The sequence below is a fragment of the Cryptomeria japonica genome, chromosome 3 (assembly GCF_030272615.1).
Source record: "Cryptomeria japonica chromosome 3, Sugi_1.0, whole genome shotgun sequence".
In the NCBI taxonomy this organism is placed as follows: Eukaryota; Viridiplantae; Streptophyta; class Pinopsida; order Cupressales; family Cupressaceae; genus Cryptomeria; species Cryptomeria japonica.
Window position 1 is genome coordinate 424968642 of NC_081407.1, and position 17167 is coordinate 424985808.

The 17167-nt window shown below is 35.4% G+C and overlaps 1 protein-coding gene across 4 annotated transcripts in view; it reads left to right on the top strand.

Moving 5' to 3' along the window:
* The window catches only part of LOC131070433 (sm-like protein LSM7), a 72476-nt gene extending 60880 nt beyond the window's left edge, over nt 1-11596 (top strand). For all 4 annotated transcript variants that reach the window (XM_058005954.1, XM_059218388.1, XM_058005958.2 and 1 more), the window contains 2 exons: nt 10797-10849; nt 11202-11596. In XM_058005954.1, the coding sequence (XP_057861937.1) occupies nt 10797-10849; nt 11202-11291 (143 nt within the window). In that variant the 3' untranslated portion in view covers nt 11292-11596. The remainder of the gene's footprint in view (nt 1-10796; nt 10850-11201) is intronic.
* The last annotated feature ends 5571 nt before the right edge of the window (nt 11597-17167 follow it).

The window sequence follows — 17167 nt, forward strand, 5'->3', positions numbered from 1 at the left end:
TCAGAGGGAGTCTACTGAACCTGAAGAGGCTATTAATCCAGTTGAGCCTTTGGAACTTACTGATGGTCCAAGAGATATTGTCATAAGTCGAAAGAGACCTCTATGGGCTAGACAGACTATGCAAGAAGCAAAGAAGTATGCAGCCCCTAAAGGCACATTTAGAGAAAGCAAGAGACCACAGAAGTTTCCTGGCTATGTAGCATTGATGAGTCACATCATTGAATCGGAACCTTCCAATGTTGAGGAAGCTTCAACTCAGCAAGTGTGGAAAGATGCTATGACAGAGGAGTATCAGTCCATTGACTCCATTTTCAAGAATAATGTTTGGGATGTTGTACCTAGACCAGAAGGGAAATCAGTTGTATCTTCCAAGTGGCTTTTCAAGATCAAGCATGCAGCTGATGGAAGCATTGAAAAGTAAAAAGCAAGATTTGTGGCTAGAGGATTCTCTCAGAAAGAGGAAATAGATTATGAGGAAACCTTTGCTCCTGTTGCTCGCTATACATCCATCGGGACTATTATTGCTATTGCATCAGCTAAAGGATGGAAGCTACATCAAATGGACGTAAAGACAACATTCCTTAATGGTGTGATTGAAGAAGAAGTGTACATTGAACAACTAGATGGGTTTGTGATTCATAGAAAAGAATCTCATGTATGCAAATTGAAGAAGGCATTGTATGGCCTTAAACATGTACCTCGTGCTTGGTATGAGAGGATTGATCGATATTTGATGAGCTTGGGATTCTCCAAGAATGATGTAGTTTCAAATCTCTATTTCGAGGTAATTAATGGTGAGACTTTAATATTGGTTCTTTATGTTGATGACTTATTTCTTACTGGAGAATAACATCTCATTATCAAATGCAAGGAGTTAGATTTTGAGTTTGAGATGAAGGATTTAGGTCTTATGCACTACTTTTTAGGACTAGAAGTGTGGCAAAGACCCAATGAGATTATTCTAAGTCAAGGAAAATACACCATAGATATCTTGAAGAGATTTGGGATGTTGGATTGCAAATCTATGTCTACACCAATGGAAGCAAATTTGAAGAAATTGAGTGAGTCTGCAACTAGTTTAGATATGGTAGATCCCACCATGTATAGGTAGTTGATTGGATCATTGATGTATCTAGTCAATACTAGACCAGACATTTGCTATGTAGTGAGTGCCCTCAGTCAGTTCATATGTGAACCAAGGCAAATTCATCTAGTTGCAGCTAAGCATATCTTGAGATACTTGCGTGGCACAGTTGGATATAGTTTGAGAAATTCTTCTAGTATAAATCTAAAGCTACAAGGATACTCAAATTCTGATTGGGCCGGGAGTGTAGCTGACAGAAAGAGCACCTTTGGATGTTGCTTTTTCTTGGGATCTGCAATGATTTCTTGGTGCCGCATGAAGGAGTTTTCAGTGGCACTAAGCACAATAGAGGCATAATATATTGTAGCATGTGTAGCAGATCGAGAAGCAGTGTGGGTTTGAAAGATCCTTGCAGGATTGTTTGGACAATCATTGGAGCCAATTGTTATTCATTGTGACAATCAAAGCCGTGTGAAGCTATCTGTCAATCCAGTGTTCCATGACAGAACAAAACATGTTGAGATCAAATACCATCACATCAAAGATATGGTATTGAGGAAATCTATTCAGTTGAGATATATTTGCGCTGATGAACAAACGGCTGATATTCTCACCAATCTCCTCTCCAAAGTGAAGTTTGTGCACTTTCGAGACAAGCTTGGAGTTGTGGAGAATGAAGCCCTTGTTGAGAGGGAGTTTCATTATCAGTGAACTTTTGTAATTTGCTATAATGCATCTTCCTTTGTGACAGAGAAATTTGAGGTGAAAGCCCTTGTCCATCTCTGAGACGGATATGTGGTACTTTCCATCCTCTGGGAGTAGCCATGGTGGATGTCATGTTGAGAGACTCCATGACAACATCACGTTGAGAGACTCTGCGATGTATCCTTTATACTTGTGTTTTTCCACTCATGGGAGTAGCCATAGTGGACATCATGTTGAGTGACTCCATGACGACATCACGTTGAGTGACTCCGTGATGGGCACTTGTGCACATATTCTTTTCCACACATAGGAGTAGCCATGGTGGACATGGTGGACGTCATGTTGAGTGACTCCATGATGATATCACGTTGAGTGACTCCGTTATGAACTTTCTTTCACAAATGAGTGTCATGTTGAGAGACTCCATGACATGGACATTTGGAAAGATATCTCCCTAGCTAAGAGGGAGTGTTGATGTTATAGCAGCAGGAGATATCTTTCTCCTGTCTGCTATCTTAATTATTAATTAATACTGTATTATCGCTGTCTTACATCAGCGATCTCCTTACTTATTTCTCTAACTATTCACTAAATTGCTTCTACATAATAACTCTTTAGTTATATCCTTGACTAAAGTGATTAGTAGTAATACTAATTAATACTGTATTATCGCTGTCTTACATCAGCGATCTCCTTACTTATTTCTCTAACTATTCACTAAATTGCTTCTACGTAATAACTCTTTAGTTATATCCTTGACTAACGTGATTAGTAGTAATTATCATTTCGGGGCTGTTGGATTAACGCACCCCTTGGATTGGTCATATCCTAATTATCAAGTTGTGTCTCTTCATTTCCTTTGATCGGGTATTTAGGTTCCTCTATCGGGAGCACTAAGATGATTGTTGAATGAATGTTGTGTAATCCATGGAAACCAATCAACAATATATGCTGTGTGATATCTGCTGCGTGATCATATCCGTGGAAACCAATCAACGATATCTGCTGGGTAATTCGTTGATGATATATATGCTATATATATTCAACCTGCAAATCTAAATACTTAGATCGTATACATTGTTGAAAGCCAGCAACTAGGAGGAAGTGTGTAGGTCTTCAGTCGAACTAATATCCTCAGCATATCAGATATCTACTGCACATTGTCAGTGATAAAAATCGTGAGGAGTCTTCACTTTATATTGACCTTGAGATCAAGGCAAATTCTCTATATCAATTGAATTATATCAGAGATATAATTCTCATACTCCTAAATTTTTGTTTTTAAACCTCTGATCTAAAACTTAACAAAAGATGCTTGTGTTCTAAGTTAGAAACTTCCATTTTCTATTCGTCATCCACCTCCTAACATTCTATTCCAAAACTGCCAATTGTCTCCCCTTATCTAGCAACTTCCATTTCCATTTCACATGCCAAAGTTGCTATTTCAAAACTCACACCATATTTTGGTTTTAGCAATATTTTTGATCACACTTCTATTAATTCGAACTTGAAATTTTTTTTGACAAAAAAGAATTTCCCATTTTATATTAAGTCTTGATTTACTATTTTTAGATAACCAGTATTACTATAAATAGTAATGGCTAAATTTAGAATGGGGACTTTACATAAAGCCCTTTTAGATGAAGTAGTCTTGGCACATATTAAAGATCAAGAAAAAGCAAACCAAGTATAAGGGTGTAAATCAAATCAAAATCATCCTTTTCTAAAGAAAGGATCCAGAGGGATGAATCCCCCTCCTCTGCCTTATTATCCTGAACCTACAAAGAGCCATCCATTTTTTTCCATAGTTGAAGAATCTAGGGCCTCTACACATAAGAGATCAAAGGGACCATTGGAAAAGGCATTTCATAACGAGTCTAGAGAGAGTGTTGATCAAGACATGTGAGATTTGTCTATGCGAATGGATTTGCATTCAATGTTGTTTGCTCACCATATTGGCAAAAAATTGTGAAATCAATTAATGAGGCTACAAAAGGCTACAAGGGCCCAAATTTTGAAAAGGTGTGTGTTGTGACGTTTTCACACATCGCCTCATTGCAAATGGAGAACCCCCACTTTTAGCTTAGGCTTAGGTGTTTAGCTAGGTCGTCTTAGTTTGGTAAGTTTAGTAGCTGTTAGCCCTTGCTTATGAGAAGTGAATGTGTCTTGACAAGTCAGGATTGAGGTCGTGTTGCCAACCTTGCTAAGGTGGTTAGTGTTGCTGAAAGTTGTCAATTTGCAAGAAAGGATCTTAGGGTTTGAGATTCAACGAATTAGGGCTTTGGATGGGCATAGGTCGGAATAAAGGAGTCATCAAAAATTGCTTTCAAAGATGGATAAAATATAAAATCTCATTTCCTAGGTTAAGTTTGGCTGTGAAAATTGGACAAAGGCATTAGTTTGCTCCAAAAAGGTGACCTTGGCGAATGTTTGCTTAGCAAGTTCAACTTTGTGCAAATGAGAGTCTTGAAATGCCAATTTGATTGAGGAGCAAACTTGGTACGAATGGAGATGAAACTTCCGCCCTTCAAGTTGGAGAGTTAAGACTTGGAAGTGGTACGAATGAATGAGGAATGAACTTAGTACGAATGAGCACAAAGATGCCGATCCACCTTGAAGAAGCAAAATGATTGCTCAAGACAACTTAGTACAAACGAAGGAGAAAAATCCAACTCAACAAGGAGGGTTTTGATAATGCAAAAGGTGAGGTTTTGAATGATGCACTACAAATGAAGGTGGAATGGCCGATTTGACAAAGTGATTTTGTTCATGCAAAGGGCAAGAGATAAATTTCATCAAACAACCTTACTACAAATGAAGTCTTGAAAGCTGCCCTAGTTCAAGTTACTACAAATGCAAGGCAAGACCCTGCCCAAGTCAAGATGCTACGAATGAAAGAGAGATGACCGATTAAGTTGATGGATTGGACAAACATCAAAATGGTGATAGTACAAATGAGGCTTCAAAATCCATCATATTTTTGAAATGAGGTTGGTTGAACTTGTAACTACAAAAGAAGAACGAAAGGTTGATTGCTTTGACATGATCACAAGTATAAAATTTTGGAGAAACTAAGGTTTGCAAGTTTCAAAGTACAAACAAGCCTCAAATTTCCGCCAAGTGGAGTTAACTACAAATGAAGCTCTAATTTCCGCCAAGAGGAGTCTACTACAAACAAGCATGAAATTTCTGCCAAAGATGTGAAGTACAAATGAACCTCTAAAATCCACCAAGGGTGTAAACTACAAATTAGTCTCTAAAATCCGCCAAGGGTGTCAACTACAAATAAGCCTCTAAAATCCACCAAGAAGAGTCTACTACAAAGGAAGGTCAAATTTCCGCCAAGATCATCAAGTACAAATGAAAGGTAAAATGCCGCCAAGGTCATGAGGTACAAATGAACCTCAAATTGCCGCCAAGGTTGCTTAGTGCAAATGAATGGTATTTTGCCGCCCAAAAACTACAAATGAACATGAAATCACCGACCCTCCCAAACCTCAAAAGGGCAAATTCAAAAGGCAATGTCGGCAGGTGTAATATTGGCGCCCAAAATGAGAATAAAACGTTTTGGTTGATAAAGACAAGTCAGCCTAAAGGAAATTGAAACAAGAGGACATGACTCTTGACCCTTGAGCACCTATATAAAGGGTCACTTCTATTTCATTTTGTCACACTTCAAAGCAATCCAGCAAACATAATTCTGATCTGCACCTCAGCATACAAAGAAATACGCCCAATCCAGCGATTTGACAATCATTTTGATCATTACATTTGATCAAAATGCGCTTAGAGAAGGTGATTTTGGATTTTAGGATCAAGTTGAAAGCATTTTCAAAAGCTGATATAGGATCAGATCTCACAAGCATAAAAGCAGATCTAAGACATAAAGTTAGACCTTAAGGTGAAATCAAATCTCCAAACATGTGACTCAGACCTTGGAGCACTTCAAAATCAGATATGGGAATCAGAGATAGAATCACCATTTCATCATCGTTTTGAGGATATACCAAATTAGAGGTTTGTGAAATCTATCCATATCATGTGTGTTTAATACCATCTTTGTTTATTTTGCAGGTATGACTAACAAAAAAGATGAAGATGCGGACTGCAAACAACATCAAGAACACTTCAAAGACGAAGGACTCCAAGCATCTCAAAAACCGCAACATGAGGCAAGCATGACAACAAGTGGAGCATAATACATTCAAAGTTTTCATTGCATCATGACAAAATGAAGAAGTTTTGTTGATCAAGACAAGTTCAAAGACCTTCAAGATATCTTTTCGATACCAGGAAGTCAAGGCCTTGGAGCATGAAAGAAAGATAACTTACATAATGATGAAGGAAAGTTTTAGAATCTTGAATTCCCTTCGCGAATCCAAGAATCAAAGTCAATACATTGAGGAGTTAACCCCAACTGGGTGTATCATTCATCAAGTAGATCATGAATAAGGGAAGATCATTCATCATCATCACATTGAGCAAACTGAATAATGTTGAGTATTAAGAGATATTGTTCAATACCCATTCATGATGATGAATCAAATCTACAAGTGCAAATTGAGGTGTCATCCTAGTCACCACTCAACCAATCAAAAGATTCCATGTTAGCATGTCTAGATGCAATGCATCTGATTCATCCTATGAAGGCACAAACTTCGAGCTACCTATCCTCATTTTTTATTGGTTCACATTCAATATTGAACCTAAATGTATTTTTCTCATTGGCCTAAAAGGAGTTTGTTGTAACAAACCCTAATTAGGGTTTCTATCATGTAATCTCGACCCTTGATTGTGAATCAATCTAAGCCATTGAATTGTATTGAGAGCACTATAAAAGGCTCAAATCTTCTCATTTGTAAAGGGGGGTTAATAATAGATTAATAGCAAGTTAACAATAGTAGAGTAATAGAAGATAGATAGTAGCCAAGCAATTAGGAAGTAGAAGTTAGATTAGGAGAAGGTAAAGATTGTTGCCAAAATCTTGTTGTAAAGAGCATATAATTTCATTGAAGCTATGGTGAATTAATGTGTCATTTCAACAAGTTGCATGGTCTCTACTTCTCAATTCATTTGCTTTCATGTTGATTAGGTGAATGATAGGAATTGTGAATGATTAATGGTGAAATTCATTTATCCATACCACTAGCAATTTGCTGATTGTAAGTTTGCCTTGTGTGGTCAACTGCAATCCTTAAATGAGCTTGACTTCAATTGATATTCGTACCTTGATATGCATCACCTTGATGGTATCCGTGTTGTTGATAGTGATTTGAACATCACTTGCTTTCCTTACAAGATTGCATTAAGCTTTGCAGAGTTGTTGCTTTGCATGTCAAAGCAAGGCTTAGTCGAGTTTCACCAAAGATTGTCCATCTTTCCTACATTCTTAGGAATAGTATATACTTCTTAAACTCTATCTCTTTTGCCAATTTATTTTCCAATCAAATAGTTAGAATCTAAGTTCCAACAAAATCCAAACGTTCAACATTCAATTATTCAATGCAAGTCCCCTTGGATTACCAGCAATCACATCAACCAATTGAGCTTATCCACGAGTCAAGACCTGACGGTAGAAACCTTGGAGTTGTCTCATTTGATTGCGAAGCATAGAGAGACTTTATTCAAGAGAGGATATGATACCTTGGTATTTTATTCTGTGTTTGATTGTGCAAAAAAAAGCACATCAATAGTGCATAGCACCTTATTGGATAGAGAGGTGAAATTCCTAGAGGATTCCTTGAAGCCCATAAGGGATTCATGGATCGAAATAGGGGTGACCGTGTTTGATTGATGGAAACATGCAAAAAATCGGCCATTGATCTATGTTATTGTGGTGCCCCTTAAGGGGCAATGTTTTTAAAAGCAGTGGATTGTGAAGGAGAGGTGAAGGATGGTGCATTTATTGCTAACATTCTTTGTAAAGCCATTGAAGATGTGGGCTCTCAAAATGTTGTGCAAGTTATAACAAACCATGCTTGATTATTGGTTGAGGAACATTATTCACACATTTTTAGACACCTAGTGTGGTCCACTCTCCCAACCTAATGCTACAAAAATTTGGTACCAAAATTGATTGCATCAAACATGTTTATGCTGAGGCCGAAGATATCCAAATGTTTGTCACCAACCACTATATGTCACTAGGCATATTTAGAACATTCTTGATATTGGAGCTACTGAGGCAAGTTAAATAATAAATATGTTTCACTTTAGTAAACTTTTTAAATTTAATTTTTGCAAATTTAATATTGTTTTGATTTTTAAATAGGCTGTTGAGATCTGTTTTGCAACACAATTGTGATAAGACGACTTGTGAGGGTTCGTGAGGCACTTTTTAACATGGTAATCAATCCAAATTGGTACATATGGAGGCAATCTTACACTACGAGGGCAATAAAGGTTAAGCAAATGATCCTAATGATGTTTGGTGGGATCGTGTTGAGTATCTCCTCAATTTCATTTAGCCCATATTGAGCATGATCTAACATGGATAGGCCTTGTTTGGGTGAGGTATATGATGGCATCGACTCAATGATTTAGAAGATGAAAATCATCATAAATGCACCAAAGCAAGATCCTAGAGAAAAAATCTTCAAAGAACTACACCAAATCATTGTATAGAGATCGAACAAAAATGACCACTCTGTTGCATCTTCTTGCCTTTGCATTGAGTCCCAAATATTATAGTTCTCAGCTCCTTTTTGTTGCCACAAGAGTTCTCCCATAGAGAGATCCTAAAGTTGCTCAAGGGTACAATGCAACACTTCGTAGACTCTTTAGTGATCGTGACATGTGGGATGCAGTGAGGGCCGAGTTCATCGGTTTTGCATGCTCTAACGACTATGGTCTTGATGCTCTTTAGGACATGTATATGGTCGATGTTCATAGTTGGTGGTGTTAGTTTTCATGATCAGATTATCCACAATAAACAGAAAACTAAAGTTGCACAGTAAAGCATACAAATAGAGAATCACACAACACAAGACTACCCTGGGAAAACCTCCCTCTAGGAGGAAAAACCCAGCAACAACAGATCCTCAGATCTGATTATGATATATTGAGTTGTAAGTACAATAACAACCCAGCTAGGGCACAATTGGAGCAGACTTATCTGAGACTTAAGTTCTGATCTGAACTTGATGAATTTCCAGAATGATAAAGAGCAGACCCCTAGTTCATGTTCACAGTCTGCAGGAGCAGATTTAGGCAAATATCTTCTACACAAACATGTTAGCCCAGCATGAGGAGATATTTGCTAGGCTTGAGAGTGATTTGCTTGCCTAGAAACCCTATATGTCACATGAAATCAGGTTCGCCATGCATGATAATGACTTTGCTGTCCTCTAGGAAGAATTCGCTGTCTTCAAGGGTGAATTCGCTGACTTCTGAAGTGCAGATCAGAATTCGCATATAGCAGAAGATAATCGCATGAATACCAAGAATGTCAAGTGGCTGGTATATATATATGGGGGTTCATCCTTTTACTTACCTCTAAGTCGGCCCATTTAACCTTGGGCGCTAAAATCATTTTACATATTACAATGATGTGGATAGAACCACACGTTTAGAGTGTGGGCTTAACTTCGCACATTTCAATATAGGGTCGGCCCTATAATGGAAGCATGAGTTTCTTTTATGTTTGGTGTGTAGGATATAGAGGGGCCAGCCCTATTTGTTTACACATAAATACAATGCAATAGATAGGGCCTTGCCCTATAAGGATTCGGATGATGCCTTAAGGCAATCCGAATCCTATTTATTTTCTTAACTTAGTTACAAAATCAACAGGTGGTACTTCCATGGCTAAACATACACGCACCTACAACCTCTTGCGATCAAACTTTTATTGCAAGTAAGTTTTAGAAGTTATTTATATTTTAAACTTTTAAATTTTGTACCCCTCTAATTTTTTCTTAAGAGGTTGCTAGTTCATCTGCATCTAAGAGGAATTGGAGAACATACTCCTCCATCCACTCAATAAAACACAATAGCCTATAGTCAATAACACAGAGGACTTGGTGTTTGTGCATTCAAACTTGCAGCTCCTTACACACAAGCAAAGTGGCTACAAAGAAGGGGAGACAAAGAAGTGGGATATCAAGCTTGAGAGTATGGACTTGGATGCTTCCATTGCCTACTTTGCTGCACTTGATGTTGATGATGACTACGAGCCACCTTGTGAGCTTGAGAGTGCTAGTGTCAATGCTAGTGGTAGTGGTAGAGCCACAATGCTAGTGGTAGTGCCGGTGGCACTATTGTTGTTCTTCTAATTTACCACAACACAGATCATATAATATGGATGATGATGATAATGATATTTTTGATGACCCGTATGATATTTGATCAATGATGGCTGATTCTAGACACTTCATTATTATTTTTAATTTTTGAAGTTTAATATATATCATAACATTCAAGTTTGACTAATATTTGAGTATTAATATTGTGGTGAACTTAATTTCTGCTGCAAATATGTATATATTTTTTATTTGTATATGTTTTTGTATGGACGAACCCAACTTCGAAGCCAACCCCCCAAAAAATTTGACTGAACCCACGAATTGAACGTTTTAATCTGAACCCGAACCCATAACTTAGAAACAAAACACAAATACATTTGAGTTAACCCCCATGATTTGATGCTGACATGTAGTCAATGAAATTTTGTGGTAAACCTAATTTGATTGATGCCCTTTTCTGTAGTTTAACTGAAAATGAAAGACTGAAGTGGATTTTGTTTTCTTACTGCTTGCTTAATTCAATTTTTTCCTTCTGAGATTGCATTTCTGATCCTTCTCTTCCCACAATGTTGTCTTTTTTAATTACTTTGAGGGTGCCGCAAAGTTGATCTCATGGTTACACTGATGGATATTCTGTCAGTTGACAGCATTTCATGCTTTCAGACAATTCCTAGTTACCATCAGTGCAGCATACATCATATTGATTTTGTTAGTGATTCAAGAGATGCAGGGATGATATAACTAAATCTCTCATGATACTGCAGATCAAGATGATCCTCTCAAGACTACTGATCAGACGAGGCCCCTTGGTCTAATTGTAAGCTCTTTCTTTGATCTCTCAAGCAAATTTTTATATACATTTCCAAGTTCCAGCATAAACTAGCAATAAATTATATAGATAATGAAACAGTTAAATATTTCCCAGGCATCTCTTAACCTGGCTTTAGGCATCAACCTTATTTAATTTTAGATATTTTTTTCCGTTTAGCCAGAGTTAAGTGTTTGGTTAGATGCTAGAGAGCTGTTTCATTTTGTAGAATGGTGTTTATTTAGAAGGAAATTATGGAACATTCTGGTGACATTTCTTTATCTTGTTTACAAAAGCTTTAATGCTCTCTTTCTAGATGCACTTTATGCTTACATTATTGTCCTGTGTAATAATTTGACAGGTTTGTAGAGGGACTGCTGTTATGCTTGTTGCACCAACAGATGGAACTGATGAGATCGCAAATCCATTTGTTCAGACTGATGCTGCTTAATTGAATTAAAAAATATATTTTGATAAATATGGGAAATAGAAACTTGTATTCTTTGTTCTTTTGTACAAGGAAATACATTTTTGTTTTCAAATGCTATGCAATAGCAAACTTAGCTATCCTTTTGTGGATGTACTGTTCCAACGGATTGAAAGGCATCATCTATGGAATGGAAAGCTTTTCCGCAGCAAAGTTCGATTGTGAATGGAAAACTAAGACTACATATTATATTGTTTTTCGTTATTCAAGACAGCAGTCCATGCTATCATAAAGATTAAGGAATACATATAACTACAATTTACCTGTAAGTATTTTTTGTTAAAATTTCTTTCCATGAAATTTTTGAGCATAAAAGGTATAGGTATTTTTGTAGTTCATGGGTTGTTTTGAGGAAAAATCACAAGTACAATGCCAGGAACTGTAATCAGTAATAAATCTGAGATGAAAATCGACTTTCTAATAGTACACCAAACTCTTGACTGGAATAAGTTGTTACCAATGTAAAAATATTCGTGTGGGTCTATTCTAGTCATCAGTGATTACCAATTAGTTTTTATTACGTTATTACATGCCCAAACATAAGTACAGTTTACTTTATATGTAAAAACTTACATTTTGTAGGTCTTACTCTTGTATGGTGATGGGGCATAATAATACTCTTAATAAAATTTAACCACTTATATTCCAAGAGTTGTTTGCTGGGGTTGAATGAATTAGTGATGGATTTTAATGAGGTCCACGAGACCAAAGCAGCTTATGAGACCTAGGGACAGCACACACCCCATAAAATCAGGAGTTGTTTGCTGGGGTTGAATGAATAAATGATGGATTTTAACGAGGCCCACGAGACCAAAGCAGCTTATGAGACCTACAGACAGCACACACCCCATAAAATCAGGGCAACCACCATAAAGAAGTTTATATATACATTGAATGTCAACCACTATAAAGAAGTTAAATTTTACTAATTGGACAAGAGATAGTCTCAAGTCAACACACAAACAAAGGACGCCTAAGAGAACATCCAAGGAACATAAATAAAGAGTGACGCCAGGTCATAAGTCTTAGGGCCTCTCATTGGATGCTGCACAAAATCAAGACAACACAAGGAAATAAATTCCTTCCCAAGCGCTTTGCTCGTTATAATACAATCCTCCTCATCTTTATCAATTGGAAAAATATTCTCTTTATGTTCCTTCGAGGGACTTGTAGACTAGTGGTTGTTTGTTTGATCATGCATATAAAACATTTTTAGTTTATGTATATATTATTTAGGTCGATTTAATATCTAAATACAATATTATTTAGGTCGATTTAATATTGTGTGTAGAGATTTGTTGATCATTTACGTTCTTTAAATAGGAAACATGAAAAAATGTTTTTGTTGTTTGAGGTAAACTCAAGCTTATAGGTTGCATTGTCTATCTATTGTAGGATTTGGTAACCATAATATTTTGGTGTTAACTTATTATTCTTTCTTTGTTATTTTAGGGACATTTGTTTATAAGATTGCAAAATTAAAAAGATTCAACCACCTAGTTTTAAACTATTTTGACTATGGTTGTGGTCAGATTGTTGTTTCCTTCTATTTTGTTTCATTGGCCAAATTCTGCATTGATCATTCATAAGGTCTACTATAAATTGAACTTTTGGTGTCCCTATAATAATGATGTGATGGATGAGGGACATTATCTATATAATGCCATAAATGAGGGCAATTGTGAAGAATTATGGAAAGAAGTGTTAAACCACAATTCTACCGGTGGTAGCCATTCTACCGATTAAGATTACTTATTTGAAGTGAAATAACATAGAAGCCCTTTGAAGCAATTATCGATGAGCTCAATTTCTCCTTTGTTTTGAGGATAGTATAAAGAGTCGAGTCCATTGAGCACTCCATCAAGTGAATAAATGTATTAAAAAATTACTTGTAAATATATGATCACAATAATCAACTAAAATCCTTGAGGTAATGTCATGCCCACCCATATATACATATACAAATAAGAATAAACATAATGCAACTATTTTTTTTAAGCTATGATACTTACTAATGGTGACACCACTATTTATAGTGAATTTTTTCACAGCTAACATTATCAGAAATATAACTAGAATAAGTGCCCACCACTTGAGTGAGAGAAGTGATAACAAAACAAATATGATGGAAATCTTTTTCATGTCACCCAAGAAAAGTGAAGATAATATTAGGGTTAGTGCAAGAAGATGAGTCCACTTTTTGGCCAAAAAGTGGAAGTGTTTTCCTTGATTTTCAGATTTTGTCTCATTTGAGCTTAAATTTTGAAACACTTAGAGATTGAATCTTGGAAAAAGTCAGTAATATAAAAGATAGCCCTCTAAGTGTACTTTCCAAATATATAATTTATTTTAATACCCACATAATAAAAAATAACTTTTTAAATGGAGTTCTGAAAACTATGTTTTAAAAATGCCTATTTCAAGACCATACCATGCATGTGTACGACCCACACTTTTTGACACAATTAAAATTATTTTCTCAAACCATTTTGGGAAATGGTTTGTAACACACTGAAGATTGATGAGCATATTTTTCTGTATTTTTTTTTCTAATATTTTTTTTTAAATTAATTTTTTAATGGCCGTAATTATCTTTTTAAAAATTTGACGTGTACGACCCACATAATTTGATGTAAACTTAACATTTTTTGATTTTTTTTTTTAAATACAAACAAAAGAATTTTGTGTAGATTGATGACATAATTTTTTTTCCAAAATTTTTTAAAATAAAAAAGTTATAAAATTAACAAAATTAGTTAATATTTCAAATTTATGAACCCAATTTAATATAAATTAAATGAAAAATAGTTAAAATAATCAATTTTTAAATAAATTTACATATTTAGAATCTAGACAGTATAATCTGAAATGTGTTTTAATTTCGTATAAAAATTCTCTGATTAGAGGCACGTAAACTATTTCTGAAGTTCATATTTGTGCTTTCAATCATGGAGATTTGAATTTGCAGGTCCATGTCTCAGGTGTGGCCATTCCAGGGCTATCCCGGGCCTAATCCCGAGCCAAGTGGCGGGTTGTGGAATCAACTTCCACAAAACGGGCCCCTGTTTTCAAACAAGGGCGGCTTGTGGAAAAAAGAGGGAAAATGTCATTTAGAAACGGGGGCTTGCTTTTAAACAAAACGGGGGCCCGTTTTTAGAAACGGGCCCTCGTTTTTAAAAACGGGCCCCCGTTTTGTTTAAAAGCGGGCCCCTGTTTTAGAACAAAACGGGGGCCCGTTTTTCTTTGCTTCGAACCCTCGTTACCTTTCGGCTCGGGAGCCCGAAGCACAAACGGGCCCCCGTTTTTTGAAAACGAGCCCTCGTTTATAAGAGTGCGTTTTCCAATGCGCGGACTTCCATGAATTTGTGACTCATTACCTTGCACTTGCCCATTATACGATTCTAATATTATTATGCATGGCATTGTGAAAGGAATAACATACTTGAGTAATTACCATCTAAGCTTTCTATGGTAAACCATGAATCTTTTTTGACCACATAAATTCTAGGGATTCAAAGAAGAAAAACTTTAAAAATTAATATTTGATCTAATCAAGCATCAAACATTATATTAATAGTCATTTTAGGAGTAAGCCATGAATCTTTGTTGACCTAGAATGCATTGACCAATAAATTCTAGAGACCCAAAGAAAAAAACAAATAACAAATATTTAATATTTGATCCAACAAAGCATTAAACATTATATGAATAGTCTTCGAATTGACTTTAATATTAAATTAAATTGAATTAAAATCAAATGTTTATCATCTAAAATGTAGTTTATGATAACTTTATGTGACAAGTAGATGGTTACAAACTACATCTTGAAGTGATAACTACTTTTCTAGTGTATTTCTTATGGATTATCTTATAATTTAGAAACAAATTACATGTAACAAATCGATCAACTTACATTCAAGTCACTTAACTAGGCACTAAAATAAGAGAGGTCAACTATAAGTTGCATAGCTAATTAGTCAAATACTAATAAGACAACTACCTATTTAACAATAATTCTCAGCTTACAAACTTCAATCGTAAACCAAGGAGCAAGGCAAAGGTTACAATAAGCTTTCATGTTATCTAATTATAATATTTAGATATGATGTGACAATTATACTAATAATTTTTATTTTTTATTTTTTATCAACAATTTTATTAAATTCATATACTAAAGTACAATACACAATGATATTATAGGTATCCCCTTATCATGAACTTAAGGTTATTGATGCCTATTAAATTCATATACTAAAGTACAATACACAATGATATTATAGGTATCCCCTTATCATGAACTTGAGATTATTGATGCTTACTTCTTTTGATCTTCTCAATATTAGTTTAATATAAGTATACCAAAATGATCAAAACTTGGACTAAGAGATCAAATCCTCAAGAATTCCTCTTGTTAAGATTAATTTGTACTTTAACTATTGCTATCCATATAAATCTATGTTAGGAATTAATATTTACTTGGCAATGGTTATTTACTTTTTCTTAATTACTTGCAGGAATATTCTTAAATAATCCCTACAAGTCTTGCTTTATTTGAGTTCTCACATGTATGAGCATAACTCATTTATTTTATTCTTAATATGTGGTATTATAGAGCTTATGTGTAATTCCTCCTTATGAGGATTGTGACACTTTGCACACACAAGATGATGGATGACATCCATAAACTTGGGAGTTACACATGCAACTCTTCTGTCACCTTTATTTATTTGAGGTGCTTCTCATTTCTTCCCATGGAGCATTTCTAAACTCTCTCTCTCTCTCTCTCTCTCTCTCTCTCTCTCTCTCACACACACACACACACACACACACACACACACACACACACACACACACACACAAAATGAATGCCAAAAGAGTGTAGATAAAGAAAAGATCAAAGCAATTAGAGAGTGGCTACAACCAAGAACTTTAACCCTATTAAGGGAATTTCTAGAACTCTGTAGCTATTATATAAGATTTTTCAAGGGATTTTTAGGGTCAACAACCCCATTGATCGATTTTACCAATAAGGGATCTTTTACATGGAGTATAAAAGCGTAAAAACATGTTAACAAACTTAAAGAAATAATGAGTTCTTATCTAGTGTTAGCCATTCCAAACTTCTCTCTTCCCTTTGAGTTAGAATTTGATGCATTTAGGGAAGGAATTGAAACAATACTAATACAAAATAAACATCCAATAACTTTTGAAAGATGAAAACCTAAAGAGACATAGAAGAATTACTCTATTTATGATTAAGAAATGTTAGCAATTATGAATACCTTAGCAAATTTTAGAGAATACTTGGTTTGTGGAAAATTTATTGTTAAGATCAACCACAACAACTTAAGATTCTTTTAAACCAAAAAGATCTAAAAGATAGGCAACAATAGCGGGTTAGCAAGTAGCAAGCCTATAACTTTGACATTGAATACATGAACAAGAATAATTATCTTGTGGTTGATGCTTTATCTAGAATATCTCATCTATGTTCTATGATGGACATTTCTACAGATTGGAAGAATTCAATACTTATAGAATATGCCAAGGACACATTGGAAAATAATTATTGGAAGGGAGACTACAAGACAAAAAATATAAGGTGGTGTAGGAAATCGTTCTTACAAAGAAAGAATATATCTTACCCCAAGATTAGAGATGAAATAAAACATTTTGAGGACATACCATGATACCCCATTATTCTAAAACCAAGGTTACTATAAGACATACAAGAAAGTAAGGGAGATGTTTTATTTGAAAGGCCTCAAGGGCGATATTTTGAAGCATATTAGGGAATGCATGGTATGTAAAAGAAACAAGGTGGAACAAACATTTCCTAT